Genomic DNA, 19668 nt, shown 5'->3' with positions numbered 1-19668 from the left:
TAATCTTTGTAAAAACTAAATGTGCATGAAAGGATCCAAAATCTGAAACTTCCTGCCAGAAATCTCCAGAGCCTCTTTCTGTCAGCATCTTCAAAGTTTCTGAAAAAAAAAAAAAAAAAAAAAAAAAAATACCTTTGCTAATATATCATGATATCATTACCATAAACATGAAAAACTATTTATATTCTTATTCTCATTACCTGTAATCATAATCCATCCTTAAGTAATAATTGACTGCTTGTTTGTTCACTTTGTAATTCCTAAATTTATTGTTTACAAACCCTTAATGGTCACCGTTGCCCAGCAGTAAGAGTAGTGACTCTCATTGCTGAGGTCCAGGTAATAAACCCTGGACATTAACATAAAAATTTTTTTTATAAATAAAATATAAAAAAAAAATGTTCTTATATATAAGCAATTAATTACTTATTGCAATTTTAGTTTTAAGTTAGGCTTAAGTTTGCCTGAAATTCTCTATGCTTTCTGCATGCACAACTAAATGTCACCCATCTTTGTACAGTATAAACATTGTATCGTGCTGAAATAAAATAATAATATTATTATTATTATTATTATTATTATTATTATTATTATTATTATTATTATTTGGGACAGATGGGCAAGTCTTCTTACATTTACTGCTACTGTTACCTAGAATTAAATAGATGCCTGAGAATTAGTCAATTTGTAAGTCATAACCATGGGGAGGACTTAAAAGGACCTCAGTGGGAATGTCACATTGATTGGCTTTATTGGGTTAACCTGGGTTCCTAACCTTTGAGGTTATTAATGTGAATAATGTCTTCTTATCCCCTTATGAATGTAATGATAAAAATTGATGAGATCATGTTTGAAGTTGGTTGGCTTGTAATAATAATATAATATAATACTTTTTATTTCTACATGATACAATGTATACAGACCTAGCTGACATTAGTGACATACTAAATAGAAAGTTCCTTGTTATGCAGAGCATTTTTGGGCAAATTAGGTTGATTTTGTCCCTAGGATGCAACCCATACCAGTCGGCTAACACCCAAGTACCTGTTTACTGCTAGGTGAATAGGACAACAGGTGTCTTAAGGAAACACACTGTTGTTGCCACCCATACCAGGGATCAAACCATGAACCTCTGTGTTAGCTGAGTGTGCTACTAACCAAAGGACCCAAATATTAAAATCAAGTAAAGACATATTAACCTGCACACCTAGCAGTGAACAGGTATCTAAGTGTTAGTCAATTGTTGTGGGTGGCATTCTGGGAGTGGATGATACTAGTGTACCTTAGTAGCAGCATGGGGAGGGGGATAGTATACATCAGGTATGCAACCCATCCTCCAAAAACTGTCACTTTAGTTGGATTAGGCTAGATTGAGTGACAGTGGAAAAACTGTAAATACAAGAAAAGATGATAGTCTTTCACTGAAACAGAAAATGGGCACTCATATGCAGCTGATGTAAAACAGTCATTCCAACTGTTCAAGTCTCCTTCAATAGTCACTCATTTGGCTGTTTTTGCAACTTAAACACCTCCAGCAACATGCATTGGTTCAATATTTTATATAGTTAAAATAAGTTTCAACCGCATAATGCACTATTAGTGTATACCTACATCTGTGTGTCCTCATAACTTAAGTGTTCATGGTTTCAATGGTAGTGCCTTTGTCTCCCATCTGAAGGACCTGGGAATGATCTTGGCAAATAGGGAAATGGTGGGCTTGTTTCCTTATATCTTTTGCCCCTACTCACCTAGCACTAGTTACTTTGTATTCAGAGGAAGAGGATCAAAGGATCCCATTAGAAATTAGCGAAACTGAGTGACTTGCTTGGGTTATGCTGGGCTATATAGTAAACCCTCCTGGTTAATAATGTGGATAAAATTTTGTTGTATAAAGTTTTACTACTTTGTAAAATCATTTACACATTTCCTAAATATATAAAGCTTGTCTTAACATAAATCATTACTTTCAAAGGTTATTTAAGGCTTATTGTACAGGCTTGTTAGTCCTAAGCTTGTTAAAATTTTAGATGCTGTACTTTCAACGAGGTGCCTTGGTGTTGGTAAAGGGCTCTTGAGCCAAGGAATTAGAGATTCCCTACCCTTTCTTAGAGTACAGATTACCTCCCATTCTCCAGGTGCTGTATAGCCTTATAGATCTATAGATTTAGTGTTACCCCATGAATATATTCATTTCAATATTAGGGCTAGAATTTAGGGAAGTTGATTAGAACTGATGAGATTTTGCAATGTACTGGTATTATATTAGGATCTTTGTGCTTAGATTAACATTTTGTTGCGTAACTCTATCATAATGCATAAAAACTGTGTACTGTATGATTATAGATTGTGTTAGAAGAGAGAGAGAGAGAGAGAAAGACAGCCAAGATGAGTAATGTAAAGATGACCCAGTTTGTGCTGGAGCTGAAGTCTCGGCATGAGGAAACACGAGTGAAGGCTGCTTGTGACCTTCAGCGCTATGTCACTACTGAGCTGAGGGAGGTGGGTCTAATATTTATTTTGCCTTTAATACTTCTTGAACTGTTAGGATTTTATATAATCAAGAACAACAATATTGTATTAATGTTTGACATACATGAAAGTTTGTGCAGAATCTAAAATTCTAGTTAGCCAATTCTGTGGCAAAACTCAAAAAAAATATCAAATTTCAAGACTGGTTTATAAAAGACCTGGACTGTGCAACATTAAGTAATTTTATCAAGTAAATATCTTGTCCCTGGTGAGCAAAATTGCTACTTTAATAAAGTTACTTAATATTTCACAGGTGACTAAACATTTGTCATTATCATGTTAAGTTTGAGTACTAGTGGGAAGAGCAAGAACTTTACTATAATGTAATGCTCTGATTCTATGTATGTGAGTTATTGTGAAGCTGTAGGATACCTTGTGCCACAGTGATAAATGTTATGATTTTATATCACTTTAGTAGCATTCAGTAAGAAGTATAATACCAAGTTGATGGCCAAGACACATGTGCAACACTTGGGTATCTTTATGTGACCTACACAGCAAGCTTTGCCAGTCTAATACAGTGGCATGAGGTCAGAAGCTTTTATACCTCTTATAAAATAATGCTTGTCTAACAGCAATACCATGGAATCTTGGCACAGAGAATATCTCATACTACAGCATTGCTAAACCTCTGGCCCAAGATGTGGACCTGTCCTACCTCTGCTAGGGGTCCTCACCCACATGTGACCATGTCTTTAACTGCTGCATCTCATCACTTCTTCCACTGGTTTCAATATATAAGTCTCTGTCCTCATGCATCTATACTGGATTCATAAATCCTGCTGGACAGGCAAAAATGTCTTGGTAAAATCCCCAGGTGTTTCATGTGTGTCTTAATCATTGTACTTTTTCACTGTGAGTAGCTGTATTTATGTTGAGGAGACTGATCTGACATTCAGGCCAAAAAATACCTGATCTACCCTATGTGTTTTAGGAATATAGGTAGTCTCTTGTACTAGATAATGTAATGTTCAGTTAATATACTTGATAATTTATAAGTTAAGCACATTATTCTCTATTAAAGTTTCTTAAGACATGCAACTTTTTACACACAATCTTAAATTTATTGTTTGGATAATTGGATAACTTGTTCAGTGTTTGAAAATGAATAATGAAAAACTGGAGGAAGTGTTTTTTTTTATATATGGTGTACTGTATTGTAGCATATTGATTTTATTTAGAATTTTATACTTACTGTATTTATATATTAATATACTGTACTATTTACTCCCAAAGGTCTCCCTTGATGAATTGGTGTCATTCCTGGATGAGTTCAACCATCACATCTTTGAAATGGTATCTTCAAATGACATCAATGAGAAAAAAGGTGGCATTTATGCTATAAGTAAGTAGAGTATAATGCTGTATTAGGATTGTAGACAGCTTTTCTAATTCATAACTTTTAATAATAAGTATCCACCTTGACAGTAGCCTTAAGTTCCGGACACACACACAACAAATCACCAAGAAAATCTCCAAGACTGTAGGCATACTATCAAAGATAAGGTACTACATTCCACAATCAGCTCTCCTCACACTGTACCATACATTCATATACCCTTATCTTACATATGGAATTTGTGCATGGGGATCAACAACATCCAATCACCTAAAACCCCTCATAACCCAGCAAAAGACAGCAGTAAGAATGATAACGAATTCCCACTCCCACCAGCATACTCCTCCAATTTTCAAAAGTCTCAATCTGCTCACCATTAAGAACATCCATACTTATTCATGTGCCTACTACATACACAGAACAATACACACAAATATAAACCCTCCACTCAAACTTCTCCTAACCAACTTAAACAGGACACATGACCACAACACAAGACACAGATCTCTTTTTGATATACCTCGTGTCCACATCACACTGTGTAAAAACTATATGCACATAAAGGGCCCTAAAATATGGAATTCATTACCAGAAGATATTAAAGTAACCCAGTCTGAAAATCAGTTTAAGACTCTTCTCAAAAGCCACTTAATCACCCTAGACTAAATGCTAAATGCTCAGTACACACACACTCACCTATGTACTCCCACATCATAACTTCAACAATCACTTTGAACCTTTTATCCATTGTTAACAGGAATATAATTGAACCATTGTTTTCACAAAAAGCATTTTAGACTATATGAATATATTCTTTGTCTTATACAAATTTAATTCACTTATAATTAATAATCTACTGTTCAACTATGAAATAATTACTACCCTACTGTACAACTATGATATAATCCTTGGTGTTAAGTAGTCTGTAAGCCAATAATGTTAAGTTGGCCCATAATGCCTAGGCATAATAGAGGCTCTCTTTGCATTGCAACCCACTATTGTAAATATAAAATCTCAATGTACTACTATTTGCAAAGACATAAAATAAATAAATAAATAAATACTAAAGTACTTGGTATAAACCTTGGTAATAAATACCGACAAGTTGGTTTAGAAAGACACGTAAGCAAACACTATAACATATTTATTAGAAAATGTTTCGGTCCTGGGACCTTGATCACTTCTAACATGCAGAGGTAGAAGAACATTATATATATAGGCGGAGAGTGAGATGTGACGCACGTGACCTGAGGAATGTCATAAGAACATAAGAATGGAGGAACACTGTAGAAGGCCTACTGGCCCATGCGAGGCAAGTCCTTATCAAAACAACCTCTACCTATTATGAGGACGGGTAGACGATGAAATCATGTGACTCCTGTGTTGTTGGGTTGGTGCTGCTTAAGTATCATGTATGCCAATGTTTTTGAAATTTTGTAGTTTCCAGTGTTGCGTTCTATAGTGTCGGTGACGGCGATTAGTGAGGCTTCTAGGCACCGTCGGCGTCTGAGGTCTGGTTCGGTGAGAACGAGTTGTGCCTTGTTCCAGTTCATCAAATGCCCCGTGGAGTCTCTGTGGAGGACACAGGCGTACCTTACATTGTCTCTGTTAGAGGCATTTCGATGCTCATTCAGGCGGACTGCAAGATCTCTGCCTGTCTCTCCTACATATTTCTTGGGACAGAACCCACAGGGGATAGTGTAGACACCTGCTGTAGAAGTTAGAGGTGTGGGGCTGCGTTTCGTAGTGAGGTCTTTGATAGATGATGTGTTTATGGTGGAAACGTTGATGTTACTCATAGCAAGTGCCCGGAGAGTATTCGTGGCAACATCGCCACATGGGAGTACTATGAACTGTTTTGGGGGCTGTTCCATGGGTGGTTTGTTGAGGATAGCTTGTGCCTTGAGTCTGCGATCTCGGATGAAGAAAGATGGGAACTGAAGACGTGTAAAGGCTTGTGTTATGTAAGTGCATTCTTCTTCTAGAAAACAAGGGTTGGAGATGCGAAGAGCTCTCAAGAAGAAGCCAATGAGGACTCCTCTCTTAGTGCGAGTGTCTTGGTGTGAATAAAAGTGTATAAGATCATCCTTGTTGGTAGGTTTTCTATACACTTTGAAGAGAAGTTTGTCACTGTCGGGAGATCTGCACAGTAGAGCGTCGAGGAAAGGAAGTTTGCCATCATTTTCGAGTTCAAGTGTAAACTTTATTGATGGTTCAACTGCATTGATCTTGTTGAGAAGGGCCTGGATATTGAGACGTCTCGGATAGAAAACCAATATATCATCAACGTATCTTAGCCAGGTAGCGGTGTTGGGAATGAGGGTGCTGAATTTCTCTGTCTCCAGGTTTTCCATGAAGAGGTTGGCAAGCACAGCACTGAGCGGGCTGCCCATTGCCGTCCCAAATCATTGTTTGTAACAGTTGTCCTGATACTTGAAGAAGTTGAAATTAACACAAAGTTCCACTAGATTGATGAAATCTAGAAGAGGTAAAGGGAGGTCGTGGTTTTCAGTGAGCCTCTGTCTCGGAATGTTGATTGCAGCGTCAGTAGGAACATTGGTAAAGAGGGCTGTGGCATCAAAGAAAGCCATGCTTTTGTTTTTGACATTCAGGTTGGAAATTCGGGAGAGAAGGTCTCCTGAGTGTTTGAGGTGGGCTTGACTGATGGTGCCCAGAAGCGGTGAAAGGTATTTGGCAAGGTGGCCGGCTAGTCTGTGTGGTGCACTCCCTATGCCCGAAGTGATAGGCCGTAGTGGGATGCCAGGTTTGGACGACCAGAAATCATAAATAACTTATCTTCCTATACACTAACCGTCACCGAGACAGAAGCCCTCAGCCTAGGGCTCAAGTTTACTACTGGCATCAACAAGAAACATAATCTGGTGGATATGGTAACCAAGAACCAACCTTTTGGAGACTCCGAGTTTCAAAAGGGCTTTGTCCAAGGAATTATCACTGCTGCAGCTACTGAGCCTTCAAGACCGGTCATTCCCAGAAGATACATCCAAGCACTCAGGAACTTGGCCAACAACGATGATATCGTCATTATAACCGCTGACAAAGGAGGTGGTGTGGTGTTACTCAACACTGTCGACTACAACAATAAAGTCTTAAATCTTCTCAACAATGCCAACACATACCAGCCTGTATCGGAATCAGTGCTACTTCAAAGTACCCAGACTTTCCTTCAAAAGGCTCGTAGCATCTTACGAAAATCAGAACAAGGCAAAAAACTACTTAAACTTTTACCAGGTCAACCGAAACCAGCACGCCTGTATGGCCTTGCTAAGACACACAAACCTGGCATCCCACTACGGCCTATCACTTCGGGCATAGGGAGTGCACCACACAGACTAGCTGGCCACCTTGCCAAATACCTTTCACCACTTCTGGGCACCATCAGTCAAGCCCACCTCAAACACTCAGGTGACCTTCTCTCCCGAATTTCCAACCTGAATGTCAAAAACAAAAGCATGGCTTCCTTCGATGTCACAGCCCTCTTTACCAACGTTCCTACTGACGCTGCAATCAACATTCTGAGACAGAGGCTCACTGAAAACTACGACCTCCCTTTACCTCTTCTAGATTTCATCAATCTAGTGGAACTTTGTGTTAATTTCAACTTCTTCAAGTATCAGGACAACTGTTACAAACAATGCTTTGGGATGGCAATGGGCAGCCCGCTCAGTGCTGTGCTTGCCAACCTCTTCATGGAAAACCTGGAGACAGAGAAATTCAGCACCCTCATTCCCAACACCGCTACCTGGCAAAGATACGTTGATGATATATTGGTTTTCTATCTGAGACGTCTCAATATCCAGGCCCTTCTCAACAAGATCAATGCAGTTGAACCATCAATAAAGTTTACACTTGAACTCGAAAATGATGGCAAACTTCCTTTCCTCGACGCTCTACTGTGCAGATCTCCCGACAGTGACAAACTTCTCTTCAAAGTGTATAGAAATCCTACCAACAAGGATGATCTTATACACTTTTATTCACACCAAGACACCCGCACTAAGAGAGGAGTCCTCATTGGCTTCTTCTTGAGAGCTCTTCGCATCTCCAGCCCTTGTTTTCTAGAAGAAGAATGCACTTACATAACACAAGCCTTTACACGTCTTCAGTTCCCATCTTTCTTCATCCGAGATTGCAGACTTAAGGCACAAGCTATCCTCAACAAACTGCCCATGGAACAGCCCCCAAAACAGTTCATAGTACTCCCATGTGGCGATGTTGCCACGAATACACGCCTGGCACTTGCTATGAGTAACATCAATGTTTCCACCATAAACACATCATCTATCAAAGACCTCACTACGAAACGCAGCCCCACACCTCTAACTTCTACAGCAGGCGTCTACACTATCCCCTGTGGGTTCTGTCCCAAGAAATATGTAGGAGAGACAGGCAGAGATCTTGCAGTCCGCCTGAATGAGCATCGAAATGCCTCTAACAGAGACGATGTAAGGTACGCCTGTGTCCTCCACAGAGACTCCACGGGGCATTTGATGAACTGGAACGAGGCACAACTCGTTTTCACCGAACCAGACCTCAGACGCCGACGGTGCCTAGAAGCCTCACTAATCGCCGTCACCGACACTATAGAACGCAACACTGGAAACTACAAAATTTCAAAAACATTGGCATACATGATACTTCAGCAGCACCAACCCAACAACACAGGAGTCACATTATTTCATCGTCTACCCGTCCTCATCATAGGTAGAGGTTGTTTTGATAAGGACCTGCCTTGCATGGGCCAGTAGGCCTTCTACAGTGTTCCTCCATTCTTATGTTCTTATGACATTCCTCAGGTCACGTGCGTCACATCTCACTCTCCGCCTATATATATAATGTCTTTCTACCTCTGTATGTTAGAAGTGATCAAGGTCCCAGGACCGAAACATTTTCTAATAAATATGTTATAGTGTTTGCTTACGTGTCTTTCTAAACCAACTAAAGTACTTATTTATTTAGAAAATTGATTGGCTTAAAGTATATGAAACAAAATTTATATGGTGTCAGAATTATTTTCACAGAAGACTTTGTTGTGTAGAAGTGCAAAATTTAAATACATTACTCAATAAAAAGTACTTTATGTAGTTGTGTCTTTGAACATGCTGCTGTTGCCAGTCATAGAGGGCCATCACCTATTCCACATTCACGTGTCCTTCGACACACTATTGCTGTGCCTCTGCTATAGGGCCATCACCACTAAACAGATCATCTTACAGAAGAGTCTGCATCAGTTTGTTCCTGATGAATAAACTAAAGACAAACTTGGTAAAAGGAAAACTAACCAGTGATACTTTTTCATTTAACCCTTTCAGGGTCCACAGGCCCTCTCAGGGACTTGTTCTCAGGGTCCACAGGCCCTCTCAGGGACTTGTTCTCAGGGTCCCCCAAATTTAAAAAAAAAAAAAAAAAAAAATTTCTTATGAAAAGATAGAGAGTCTTTTCCCGATCATAATGACACCAAAAGTATGAAATTTGATGGAAAACTTACGGAATTATGTTCTCGCGAAGTTAGCGGTCTCTATGATGTTTACGCATCGGCGATTTTGCCCACTTTGAGCCCTATTTTCAGCCAATTCCAGTGTACTAGTCGACAAAAATCATAACTATTTCGCTAGAACTATTTTTTCTATCGAATGAGTACAAGAAACCGCCCATTTACCGATTTCAACTATCCAATACAGTGGTCAGATTTTAGCAATTTTGCCAATTTCACACAAATTTCAAAAGATGCCAATTTCCAAATAGGGTCTAGAATAAATAAGAAAGACATTCCTGGCACTAAAATAACATTTCCTCTGTTCATTAGTCACATCCCCATGCCCCTCTTACATTCTTTTGCTTTCCATTTTGAATTTTTATTCTCACAAAAAATAGATTTACTGTTATGCAGACTACTGCATTAGTGTAGAAATGGTATAAATAATATCGGCGCACTTGTGAAAGAATATTAGACTCACCAGTTGACGTGTATTGGATGCTTAGCATGATTTGTTTACTTTTGAACTTTGGTAAAAATCGAACATTTCTGCTACTTTGAGCTCAATTTCAAGGTACTTTTCATTGTAAAACCAGTCAAAATCATTTCAATTTCTGTAATGTCTTCTATTCTATCAAATGAGACCAGGAAAACTAGAATACAACAATAAATACCATACGAAAATACAGTGCAAAGTCGCTGTTTTAATCCAAAAACACGGTCAAAGTTTTTTTTTCTCATTAAGCACTGTGTGCTGCAGGATATTTTTATACTGCGCACAGTGACCACATAGACCCATTCTTTCATATGTAGGCCTACCAGCTTTCTCTCACTAGATTTGAAGGCGCTAGAATTTATGAGTACTAGTACGTCAAGGACCCTGGCACGTAAACCGTACTAGTACGGCTTTATCCATTTACCCTGAAAGGGTTAATGGATAAACTTGTATCAGGATGTGATCTGTATATTGAAAATTAGATTGAGTATCATGAATGATGTTCCATTTCCCACTTTCATTAGTGGGGAGGCACTTGCCAGAAATGGTGGAGATGTATTACAGAAAAATAGTGTAAGTAATCTGTAAATAAGTCAAATGCATTAAAATTAGAAATAAAAATTTATTAATGAAAATACAGCATAGAAAATCTACTCTTGAGCTTTGTTGTCCTAAAATTGCTGAATTTGACAGAAGATATTCTGTTAATATTTCTGTAAGTTTGCAAAGGAATATTAGCTTTTCAGGTTATTATTTTTTATTTATCTATACTATATGCATTAATAATTAAACAATGCATTACAGTGAGCCTTGTTGATGTTGACATTGGCCAAACTGGAGTCCGTATCAGCCGCTTCGCTAACTACTTGAAAAACCTTGTTAACAGGTATGCTGCTAATGATTATAACAAGCATTAGTTTTAAAAACAAGAAATATCAATTAGTAACACAAAAATATTGGAAATTTGAGATTTGGTTATACAGTGCTTGTACTATGTAATAAAACCAATAGTACTATGCAAAAATAACCTTATGAGCTATCAATATCTTTTTATTAGTTTCATGTGATACTAAAGTGATTGCCACCCTTCATGTGGGTGCCTTCTTGTTGATGAGCTCTTGATCTAAGGAACTGGAGCTGCCCTTTCCTTTTTATCAAACATGATTACTTCCAATTCCCTGTGGGCTTAGCACTTCCCCCATGAATATAATAAGTGTTAGCCTAATATGTCTTATCTTTCCCTTATCGCTCTCTTACGTTTTGTGCTACCAATCTCTTTTTCCTTGGATCAAACTTTATCATATTTCCCCAGGTGTTGTATAACTATGGGTTTACCACTCCCCTATTAATCCTTAAACTGTCTGAACATAGATCTGTGTTCACATGTGTAGCGCTCCAAACTTAGATCTGCATTCTATTTTACATGCTTTCACCCTTAGCACGATAGGCCTGAGTTGCCTAGACATGAGAGAATGGGTCTGTGCACTCAGTGTGCGCAGTATGACAAAATTCGGGGATGCCAAGAAAAATGCGCTCTTCATTTTAAACAAAAAACTTTTTTTTTTCTCAAAATATTCAGAGCGCTATGCAAGTGAATGTAGATCTATATTTGGACAGTTTAAGGGTTAATATAATAATAGAAATAATAACAATAATATTAAAAAGTAATAATAATTTGTTCTGCTAGGTTTTTACAAATATCCTAAATGCATCTTCACATTCACATGTATTATCCTAAAATGTATTTTAGGAGAATGCATTCACATTTTAGGATAATACATTCACATGTATTATCGTATAATGCATCTTAATTTAAGAATTTGGCACTAGCTCGTTTGTGGCTGTTTTGGCGTTTTTTTTTTTTCGGAGGAGGGGCTGAGGGTTTGTCTATATGCAGTGCTACAACAGTGAGTACATAGCACTACTTCAAATGTCATACACAAGATATCTGTCATTAGTTGGTAATCTATATAATCTCAGCTGAATTTCAAGATCTAGATTCATTTATTGTTTGATCAGGACATTTTTTGTGACTGTAGGTTCTCATTACTGTATTTAGATGAAATTGTTACCTAGAGTTATACTGTATAATAATGTATTTTCAATTTTGTAATCCCCTAGTTGCAGTATAGTTCCTGTGTGGTATGTAAATGCCTTCTCATATATTCTTGAATGAAAAAATATATCTTTTAAAATTTCTGAATTTTAAAATGTTTCTTTTTGTTATATAAAGCCCAGACACAGGTGTGATGGAACTAACAGCAAAAGCTGTAGGTCGCCTTGCTTTGGCATCTGGAACATTCACAGCCGAGTATGTTGAAGACCTAGTCAAGAGATCCTTTGAGTGGTTGCAAGGAGATCGTAATGAAGGAAGAAGACATGCTGCTGTAAGTCATAGAATTGCTGGTTTCAAGTTATTAGCAGTCATGGACGTGTGTGTAGTATGGCTTAGAAAATTTAATGACCGATATGAATTAAAAATTTATTTCTATATCTTTGTGTAGTACATCTACCATCCGACTTACAACCGAGTTCGGTTCCGAGAAACCAGTCGTAAGTCGAACTTTACCACTGAACATCAACAAAACATTTTTGTAATGACTTTATTTTATTGTTTTATTTTGCCTCGGTGGGAGACGGCCGACTTGTTGAAAAAAAAAAAGAATGTTTTACTTTACTTTTTATGCTGTTAGTACTGTATTTTATACTGTAAGGTTTAGGATAAACACTGTGTACAACACAAATAGTTGTTTATTACCCAGAAATTTGGCATAAAAAACACGGTCGTAAGTCGAGTGGTTGTAAGTCGAGCAGGTCATAAGTCGGATGGTAGGTGTATATCCTTCAAGGGGAGAGGGGTGTTCCTTGATTCTGGTGAAGGGCTCTGGGCCCAAAGAATTGGAGCTACCTTCCTCTTCCTTGGATCAAACCTGATTATCTTCTATTCCTCTGGCGCTGAATGACCCCCCCCTTCCACTAATTAGTTAGGTTCTTCCCTCTGAAAACAATACTCGGTTCACCAAGCCTAAGTCGTAAATGGCTTATGAGTGAAAACTATATGTGGTACAGTATTCACCATTTTTTTACTATTGTATGTTTCATTTTTTGTACAGGTACTAGTGCTCAGAGAGTTGGCCCTTTCAGTACCTACATACTTTTTTCAACAAGTTCAGCAGTTCTTGGATGTAATTTTTCATGCTGTAAGAGATCCGAAGCCTGCAATCAGAGAAAATGCAGTAGCGGCACTGCGGGTTGCACTTACCATCACTGCGCAGAGAGAGACTAAAGAGATGCAGCAAACAATGTGGTATGTGAAATTCAAAATATTTTTTAAACCACACCAGCCACCTCCCACCAAGGTACAGTAACCCCCATAAAAGAGAGACATTCACCATCATTCATTCAGTAGTTATCTTGCTAGAAGTGCACAAAAATCACATTTCAAATTGTTCTCTGAACAGAAGGTCCCCATATCAGAGTGGAGTCACTGATTTTCTAGGGCTACAACCAATTTTTCTGAATCCTTTCATAAATGTTACCCTACACTTCAACTTCACATCACATCCTTAAAACCATTTACAGTGGACCCTCAGGTAACAACGTCACTGGATAACGTCAACACATTGGTTGTCTTCCACTGAGGCAGGATGACCAGAAAAAGAATAAACAAAGAATTGTTTTTTTTCCAACAAACCAGCTGTATCCCACCAAGGCAGGGTGGCCCAAAAAGAAAATGAAAGTTTTTCTTTTTACGTTTAGTAATTTATACAGGAGGTGTTGCTAGCTCCTTGTTTAACCCTTTGAGGGTCGACAGGCCCTCTCCGAAACTCGTTCTCAGGGTCGGCCAAATTTCAAAAAAAAAAAAAATTATTTTTTCTTATGAAAAAATAGAGTTTTTTTTTCTAAACATTATAGGATAAACAAAAAAAATTTACCCTCAATACTTACGGAGATATGGATGCATGAAGTTTGCAGAAAATGAGCCGCGTATGGCAACAGCGGCGACTGCCGCTCACCTGGTAAACTTTAGTTTACTTGTATTTGAAGGTTTGTTGTTTTTTTCACTATTTTATTTTTTCACATAACTTATGTGGCCTATGAGACCAAAGTAAGGTGCAATGTACATATATACACTCGTTGTATACAACACAATAAGCACACAAACATAATTATCAATATATTGTTTACAAAACTTGTTTACAAAAACAAACAATACAAAACATTGTTTATTATTATTGTTCTATAATATATATACCAATATACAGTCACTGAACATATTCCTATTAGTTCTGCAGCTTGTGGAACTCTGAAACATGGTGTCATACACAATGGTGTTTTATCTTTCTCCCTCATTCTATCTCTTTCAATCTCTCTCTCTCTTTCTATCTGTCTGTCTATCTCTGTCTCACAGGTACACATAAATACAAGTATACATAGTATAAATTACCTAGGATAACCCAAGAAATCCAGACAAAGTTCTATACTCTGCTTGAAGATGTGAGTAAAGGTGATGACACAGTCTTGTGGCTCTCTGAGACAGAGAGCTAGACGGATAGACAGATAGACAGGGAGCTTGACAGACAGACAAATAGACAGACAGAAATGTTAGTGTACCAGTACCAGTGTACTAGTGTTCCACCCTCCTCCTCCTCTTCTTCCTCTTCCTCCTCTTCCCCCTACTCTTCTTCCTCTTCCCCCTACTCTTCCTCATACTCTTCCTCTTCCTCCTACTCTTCCTCTTCCTCCTCCTCCTCTTCCTCCTCCTCCTCTTCTTCCTCTTCCTCCTACTCTTCCTCCTCCTCCTACTCTTCCTCCTCCTCCTCCTCCTCCTCTTCTTCTTCCTCTTCCTCCTCTTCCCCCTGATCTTCCTCCTAATATTCCTCTTCCTCCTCCTCTTCCTCTTATTCCTCTTCCTCCTACTCTTCCTCTTCCTCCTCCTCTTCCTCCTCCTCCTCTTCTTCCTCTTCCCCCTACTCTTCCTCCTTCTCCTTCTCCTCCATAGTGTAAATTACCAGGAGTCGGCAGCTGTCAAAATGACATATTGTCTCATTACTCACTCCCCCCTCCCGCCTGTCAAAACAATGGGGTCGGATGCTGCTTCCCTTCCTCCATTCTATCTAATTATCTTTCTCCCTCATTCTATCTGTCTTTTTATCTCTGTCTCACAGGTACACATAAATACAAGTATACATAGTATAAATTACCTAGGATAACCCAAGAAACCCAGACAAAGTGCTATACTCTGCTTGAAGATGTGAGTAAAAGTGATGACACAGTCTTGTGGCTCTCTGAGACAGAGAGCTAGACGGATAGACAGGGAGCTTGACAGACAGGCAAATAGACAGACAGAAATGTTAGTATACCAGCAAAAACAAAGGGAGGGAGATGTTTATCTCATCTTTTGGCATCAGCTCTACCCTCATTTACCCTCATCAAACGTCAGCACTTATCAGATGTTATCTCCCCTTATCTTGTTACTGTCATGGGTGAACATTTATTATTACCTATTATTATTATTATGTATTATTATTATGTATTATTATTATTATGTATTATTATTATTATGTATTATTGTTATCATTATGTATTCTTCTTCTTCCTCCTCCTCCTCTTCTTCTTCCTCCTCCTCCTCCTCCTCCTCCTCCTCCTCTTCTTCCTCCTCCTCCTCCTCTTCTTCTTCTTCCTCCTCCTCCTCCTCCTCCTCCTCCTCCTCTGCCTCCTCCTCCTCTTGCCTCCTCCTCCTCTTGCCTCCTCCTCCTCTTGCCTCCTCCTCCTCTGCCTCCTCCTCCTCTGCCTCCTCCTCCTCCTCCATTCTTGGAACAAGTGTGAAGAGCTTGTAGTTCATAATCACTATCACTATCATCACCAATGCTCACATCTGAGTCTGGGATTTTGGAAAATAGGAGTTTCCTCTTTGATTCTGGTACAACTGAACGTGAACAAGATGGCCCAGCACCAGAGGTGGAAGGCTGTGGGTTGTCTGGGTTTTCCTCACTATTACCCATATTATGGTCATTAGTTTCGGTCAAAACCTCACCAGAACCTTGAAACTCATCTTCACTGTCACTTCCATCTGTATTAGAACTGTCACTGGGGAACAAAAGTGTCCCAATTCGCCGAGGAGTGAGGAACTTCTTACCACAGGGCACGTGGAAATTGTGTACTATGATGGCATTCCCACAATGCACCACTGGGTCCCAGATTTTTTTCCTACTGCGCACACCCACCACACAGACCCATTCTCTCACATCTAGGCTTATCAGCCTTTTCCTGTGAGATTTGAGGCCGCTAGAATTTATGCGTACTAGTACGACAAAAACCCCTACGCGTAAGACGTACTAGTACGACCAAAACCCTCAAAGGGTTAAATTTTAAGATGGCAGGGCTCTGATTTAAAATATTTATTTTTTATAATCATTGCTCCTGTATTGCTTTTAATCTGTATTGACTTTTACAAATTGATTTTCATGTTCCCATATTGAATGATGGTGAAAGTTTTTCTTTTTCGGGCCACCCTGCCTTGGTGGGAATCGGCCAGTGTGTTAATAAAATAAAATATTGTGAATAATTTATAAAGTGGAATAACTGACAAACTACAAACAAATTGGGTAATGACACTCAGAAAGTAGTCTGTTGGAAGACTCTCCAGTAAAGTCTTGCATTGTTGAGTTTTTCTTTTGATTGTTAGAAATTTTCATTTTGTTTCAGGTATAAGCAGTGCTTGACAGAGGTCTGGGCTGGCTTTGATGATTCAGCTAACAACAAAGATCGCAGTCTCACTCGAGATGACAGAATACATGGTTCATTGTTGGTGTTGAATGAATTACTTCGCTGCAGCAACTGTGAGTGGGAGAGACTTCTAAAACAGTTGCGGCACCTCACTCATTACCAAACACTAGCTCCGAAAAAGGTATGGTTGTGCTTAATTTTTTGTTCTCTAATTGCCCATGCATTACATGCAATGTGTTCTATGAACTAAACAAACACTGAAACATGATATCAGTTTCTTGGTTAAGCAAGGCTGTTAGAAGTATTGTGTCATAATTTGTCTGCCCAGCTTCAGCTGGGCATACATCATCAGCTGATATAGACTTAGCCAAAGAGACTATCGTCATACCCTGCATCATTTTGTTAGAATTCAACAAAATTCGTTAATTCAGAGACAGCTTTTTCATGAATGCTCAAGAAATGTCCAAGTATTTTATCCCTAGCTGCATATTGCCAACCATTCTGGGAAAATACTCTTGACTTTTCTTATTTTAATTTTAATTATTTCAGTTTGCTTAAATTCAACTACAGTGGAACCTCTACTTATAGCGTGTCCATGTGTGAGTTTTTCCAAATACGAGCAGTTGATGGGTCGATTTTTTGCTTCCATACGCGAGCAAAATTTCCACAAGCGAGCAGACCTCAAGGCAGGTTCCTTGACACTGGTGAGGGGCTCTTGCTCTTTTTTTTTTTTTTTTTTTTTTTTTTTTTTCAACAAGTCGGCCGTCTCCCACCAAGGCAGGGTGACCCAAAAAAAAAGAAAGAAAATCCCCAAAAAGAAAATACTTTCATCATCATTCAACACTTTCACCACACTCACACATTATCACTGCTTTTGCAGAGGTGCTCAGAATACAACAGTTTAGAAGCATATACGTATAGAGATACACAACATATCCCTCCAAACTGCCAATATCCCAAACCCCTCCTTTAAAGTGCAGGCATTGTACTTCCCATTTCCAGGACTCAAGTCTGACTATATGAAAATAACCGGTTTCCCTGAATCCCTTCTCTAAATATTACCCTGCTCACACTCCAACAGATCGTCAGGTCCCAAGTATCATTCGTCTCCATTCACTCCTATCTAACACGCTCATGCACGCTTGCTGGAAGTCCAAGCCCCTCACCCACAAAACCTCCTTTACCCCCTCTTTCCAACCCTTTCGAGGACGACCCCTACCCCTCTTTCCTTCCCCTATAGATTTATATGCTTTCCATGTCATTCTACGTGGAGTTAATAAAAGCATTAGTCAGAGGGCAGAAGAGGGGTTGTTGAGGTGGTTTGGTCATTTAGAGAGAATGGATCAAAGTAGAATGACATTTTTTTTTTATTATTATCACACTGGCCGATTCCCACCAAGGCAGGGTGGCCCGAAAAAGAAAAACTTTCACCATCATTCACTCCATCACTGTCTTGCCACACTCCGAATTTTCTGCATAATATTTACACCACACATTGCCCTTAGACAGGACATCTCCACTGCCTCCAACCGTCTCCTCGCTGCTGCATTTACCACCCAAGCTTCACATCCATATAAGAGTGTTGGTACTACTATACTTTCAAACATTCCCTTCTTTGCCTCCATAGATAACGTTTTTTGACTCCACATATACCTCAACGCACCACTCACCTTTTTTCCCTCATCAATTCTATGATTAACCTCATCCTTCATAAATCCATCCGCCAACACGTCAACTCCCAAGTATCTGAAAACATTCACTACTTCCATACTCCTCCTCCCCAATTTGATATCCAATTTTTCTTTATCTAAATCATTTGATACCCTCATCACCTTACTCTTTTCTATGTTCACTTTCAACTTTCTACCTTTACACACATTCTCAAACTCATCCACTAACCTTTGTAATTTTTCTTTAGAATCTCCCATAAGCACAGTATCATCAGCAAAAAGTAACTGTGTCAATTCCCATTTTGAATTTGATTCCCCATAATTTAATCCCACCCCTCTCCCGAACACCCTAGCATTTACTTCTTTTACAACCCCATCTTGCTCTTGATCTCGGGAATTGTATCTCATTTGTTTGTTGGACTATCTTATTGAAACTTGGGCAATGTATGATGGAAAGATGCTTCTTAATGTACACCAAAAATGAAAGAAATCTAAGCATAAATAATGGAGTTCACTTCTCAGCAATTAGCCACCCCTTAGTGGTAATTTCAAATGGTTTTTATGGTTGTATTCTCATTTTTTTGGTCTCATTTGATAGAATTGAAGATAAATTACAGAAATAGATATGATTTTGATTTCTTTCATGACTAAAAGTACCTTGAAATAGAGCTCAACCTAGGAGAAATAGTCCATTGCTTGGCTGTTACAGTGTAAACAAATGACGTCACAGTAAATCTTATATTTTTCGTGTGAATAAAAATTACAAATTATTTATATAATAATAATAATAATAATAATAATAATAATAATAATGGAAGAAATCTAAGCATAAATAATGGAGCTCACTTCTCAGCAATTAGCCACCCCTTAGTGGTATTTTTGTATGTTTTTTATGGTTGTATTCTCGTTTTTTTGGTCTCATTTGATAGAATGGAAGATATATTACAGAAATAGATATGATTTTGATTAGTTTCATGACAAAAAGTGCCTTGAAATTGAGCTCAACCTAGGAGAAATGGTCCATTGCTTGGCTGTTTCAGTGTAAACAAATGATGTCACTGTCCATTCCAATATGCAGTTGTGAATGGGTTGACATATTTATACAATTATTGCAATAAGGAATAACAATAAATCTTATATTTTTTGTGTGAATAAAAATTACAAATAATTTATATAATAATAATAATAATAATAATAATAATAATAATAATAATAATAATAATAATAGTATAATACAATAATAATAATAATACAGTGGTCCCTCAATTATCGTCTATAATTCGTTCCTGGAAGTGGGACTATTATCGAAATGGACGATTTACGAATCAATTTTCCCCATAAGAAATACAGTGGAACCTCAAATATCGAACTTTCTTCAGTCCAGAAGGCTGTTCGAGTGCCTTTACCG

General features: G+C 38.4%; 1 protein-coding gene across 1 annotated transcript in view; it reads left to right on the top strand.

Annotated features, from left to right (window-relative positions):
• The window catches only part of mTor (serine/threonine-protein kinase Tor), a 141750-nt gene that overhangs the window by 3751 nt on the left and 118331 nt on the right, over window positions 1-19668 (top strand). The window contains exons 2-7 of the mRNA XM_070100585.1: window positions 2344-2499; window positions 3766-3874; window positions 10666-10747; window positions 12095-12248; window positions 12975-13168; window positions 16570-16771. Coding sequence (XP_069956686.1) covers window positions 2386-2499; window positions 3766-3874; window positions 10666-10747; window positions 12095-12248; window positions 12975-13168; window positions 16570-16771 — 855 coding nt within the window. The 5' untranslated portion in view covers window positions 2344-2385. The remainder of the gene's footprint in view (window positions 1-2343; window positions 2500-3765; window positions 3875-10665; window positions 10748-12094; window positions 12249-12974; window positions 13169-16569; window positions 16772-19668) is intronic.

Source organism: Cherax quadricarinatus, chromosome 5 (assembly GCF_038502225.1).
Source record: "Cherax quadricarinatus isolate ZL_2023a chromosome 5, ASM3850222v1, whole genome shotgun sequence".
Taxonomy (NCBI): Eukaryota; Metazoa; Arthropoda; class Malacostraca; order Decapoda; family Parastacidae; genus Cherax; species Cherax quadricarinatus.
Note: the sequence above shows the minus strand (reverse complement) of the source record. Positions and strands in the feature narration are given on the sequence as shown.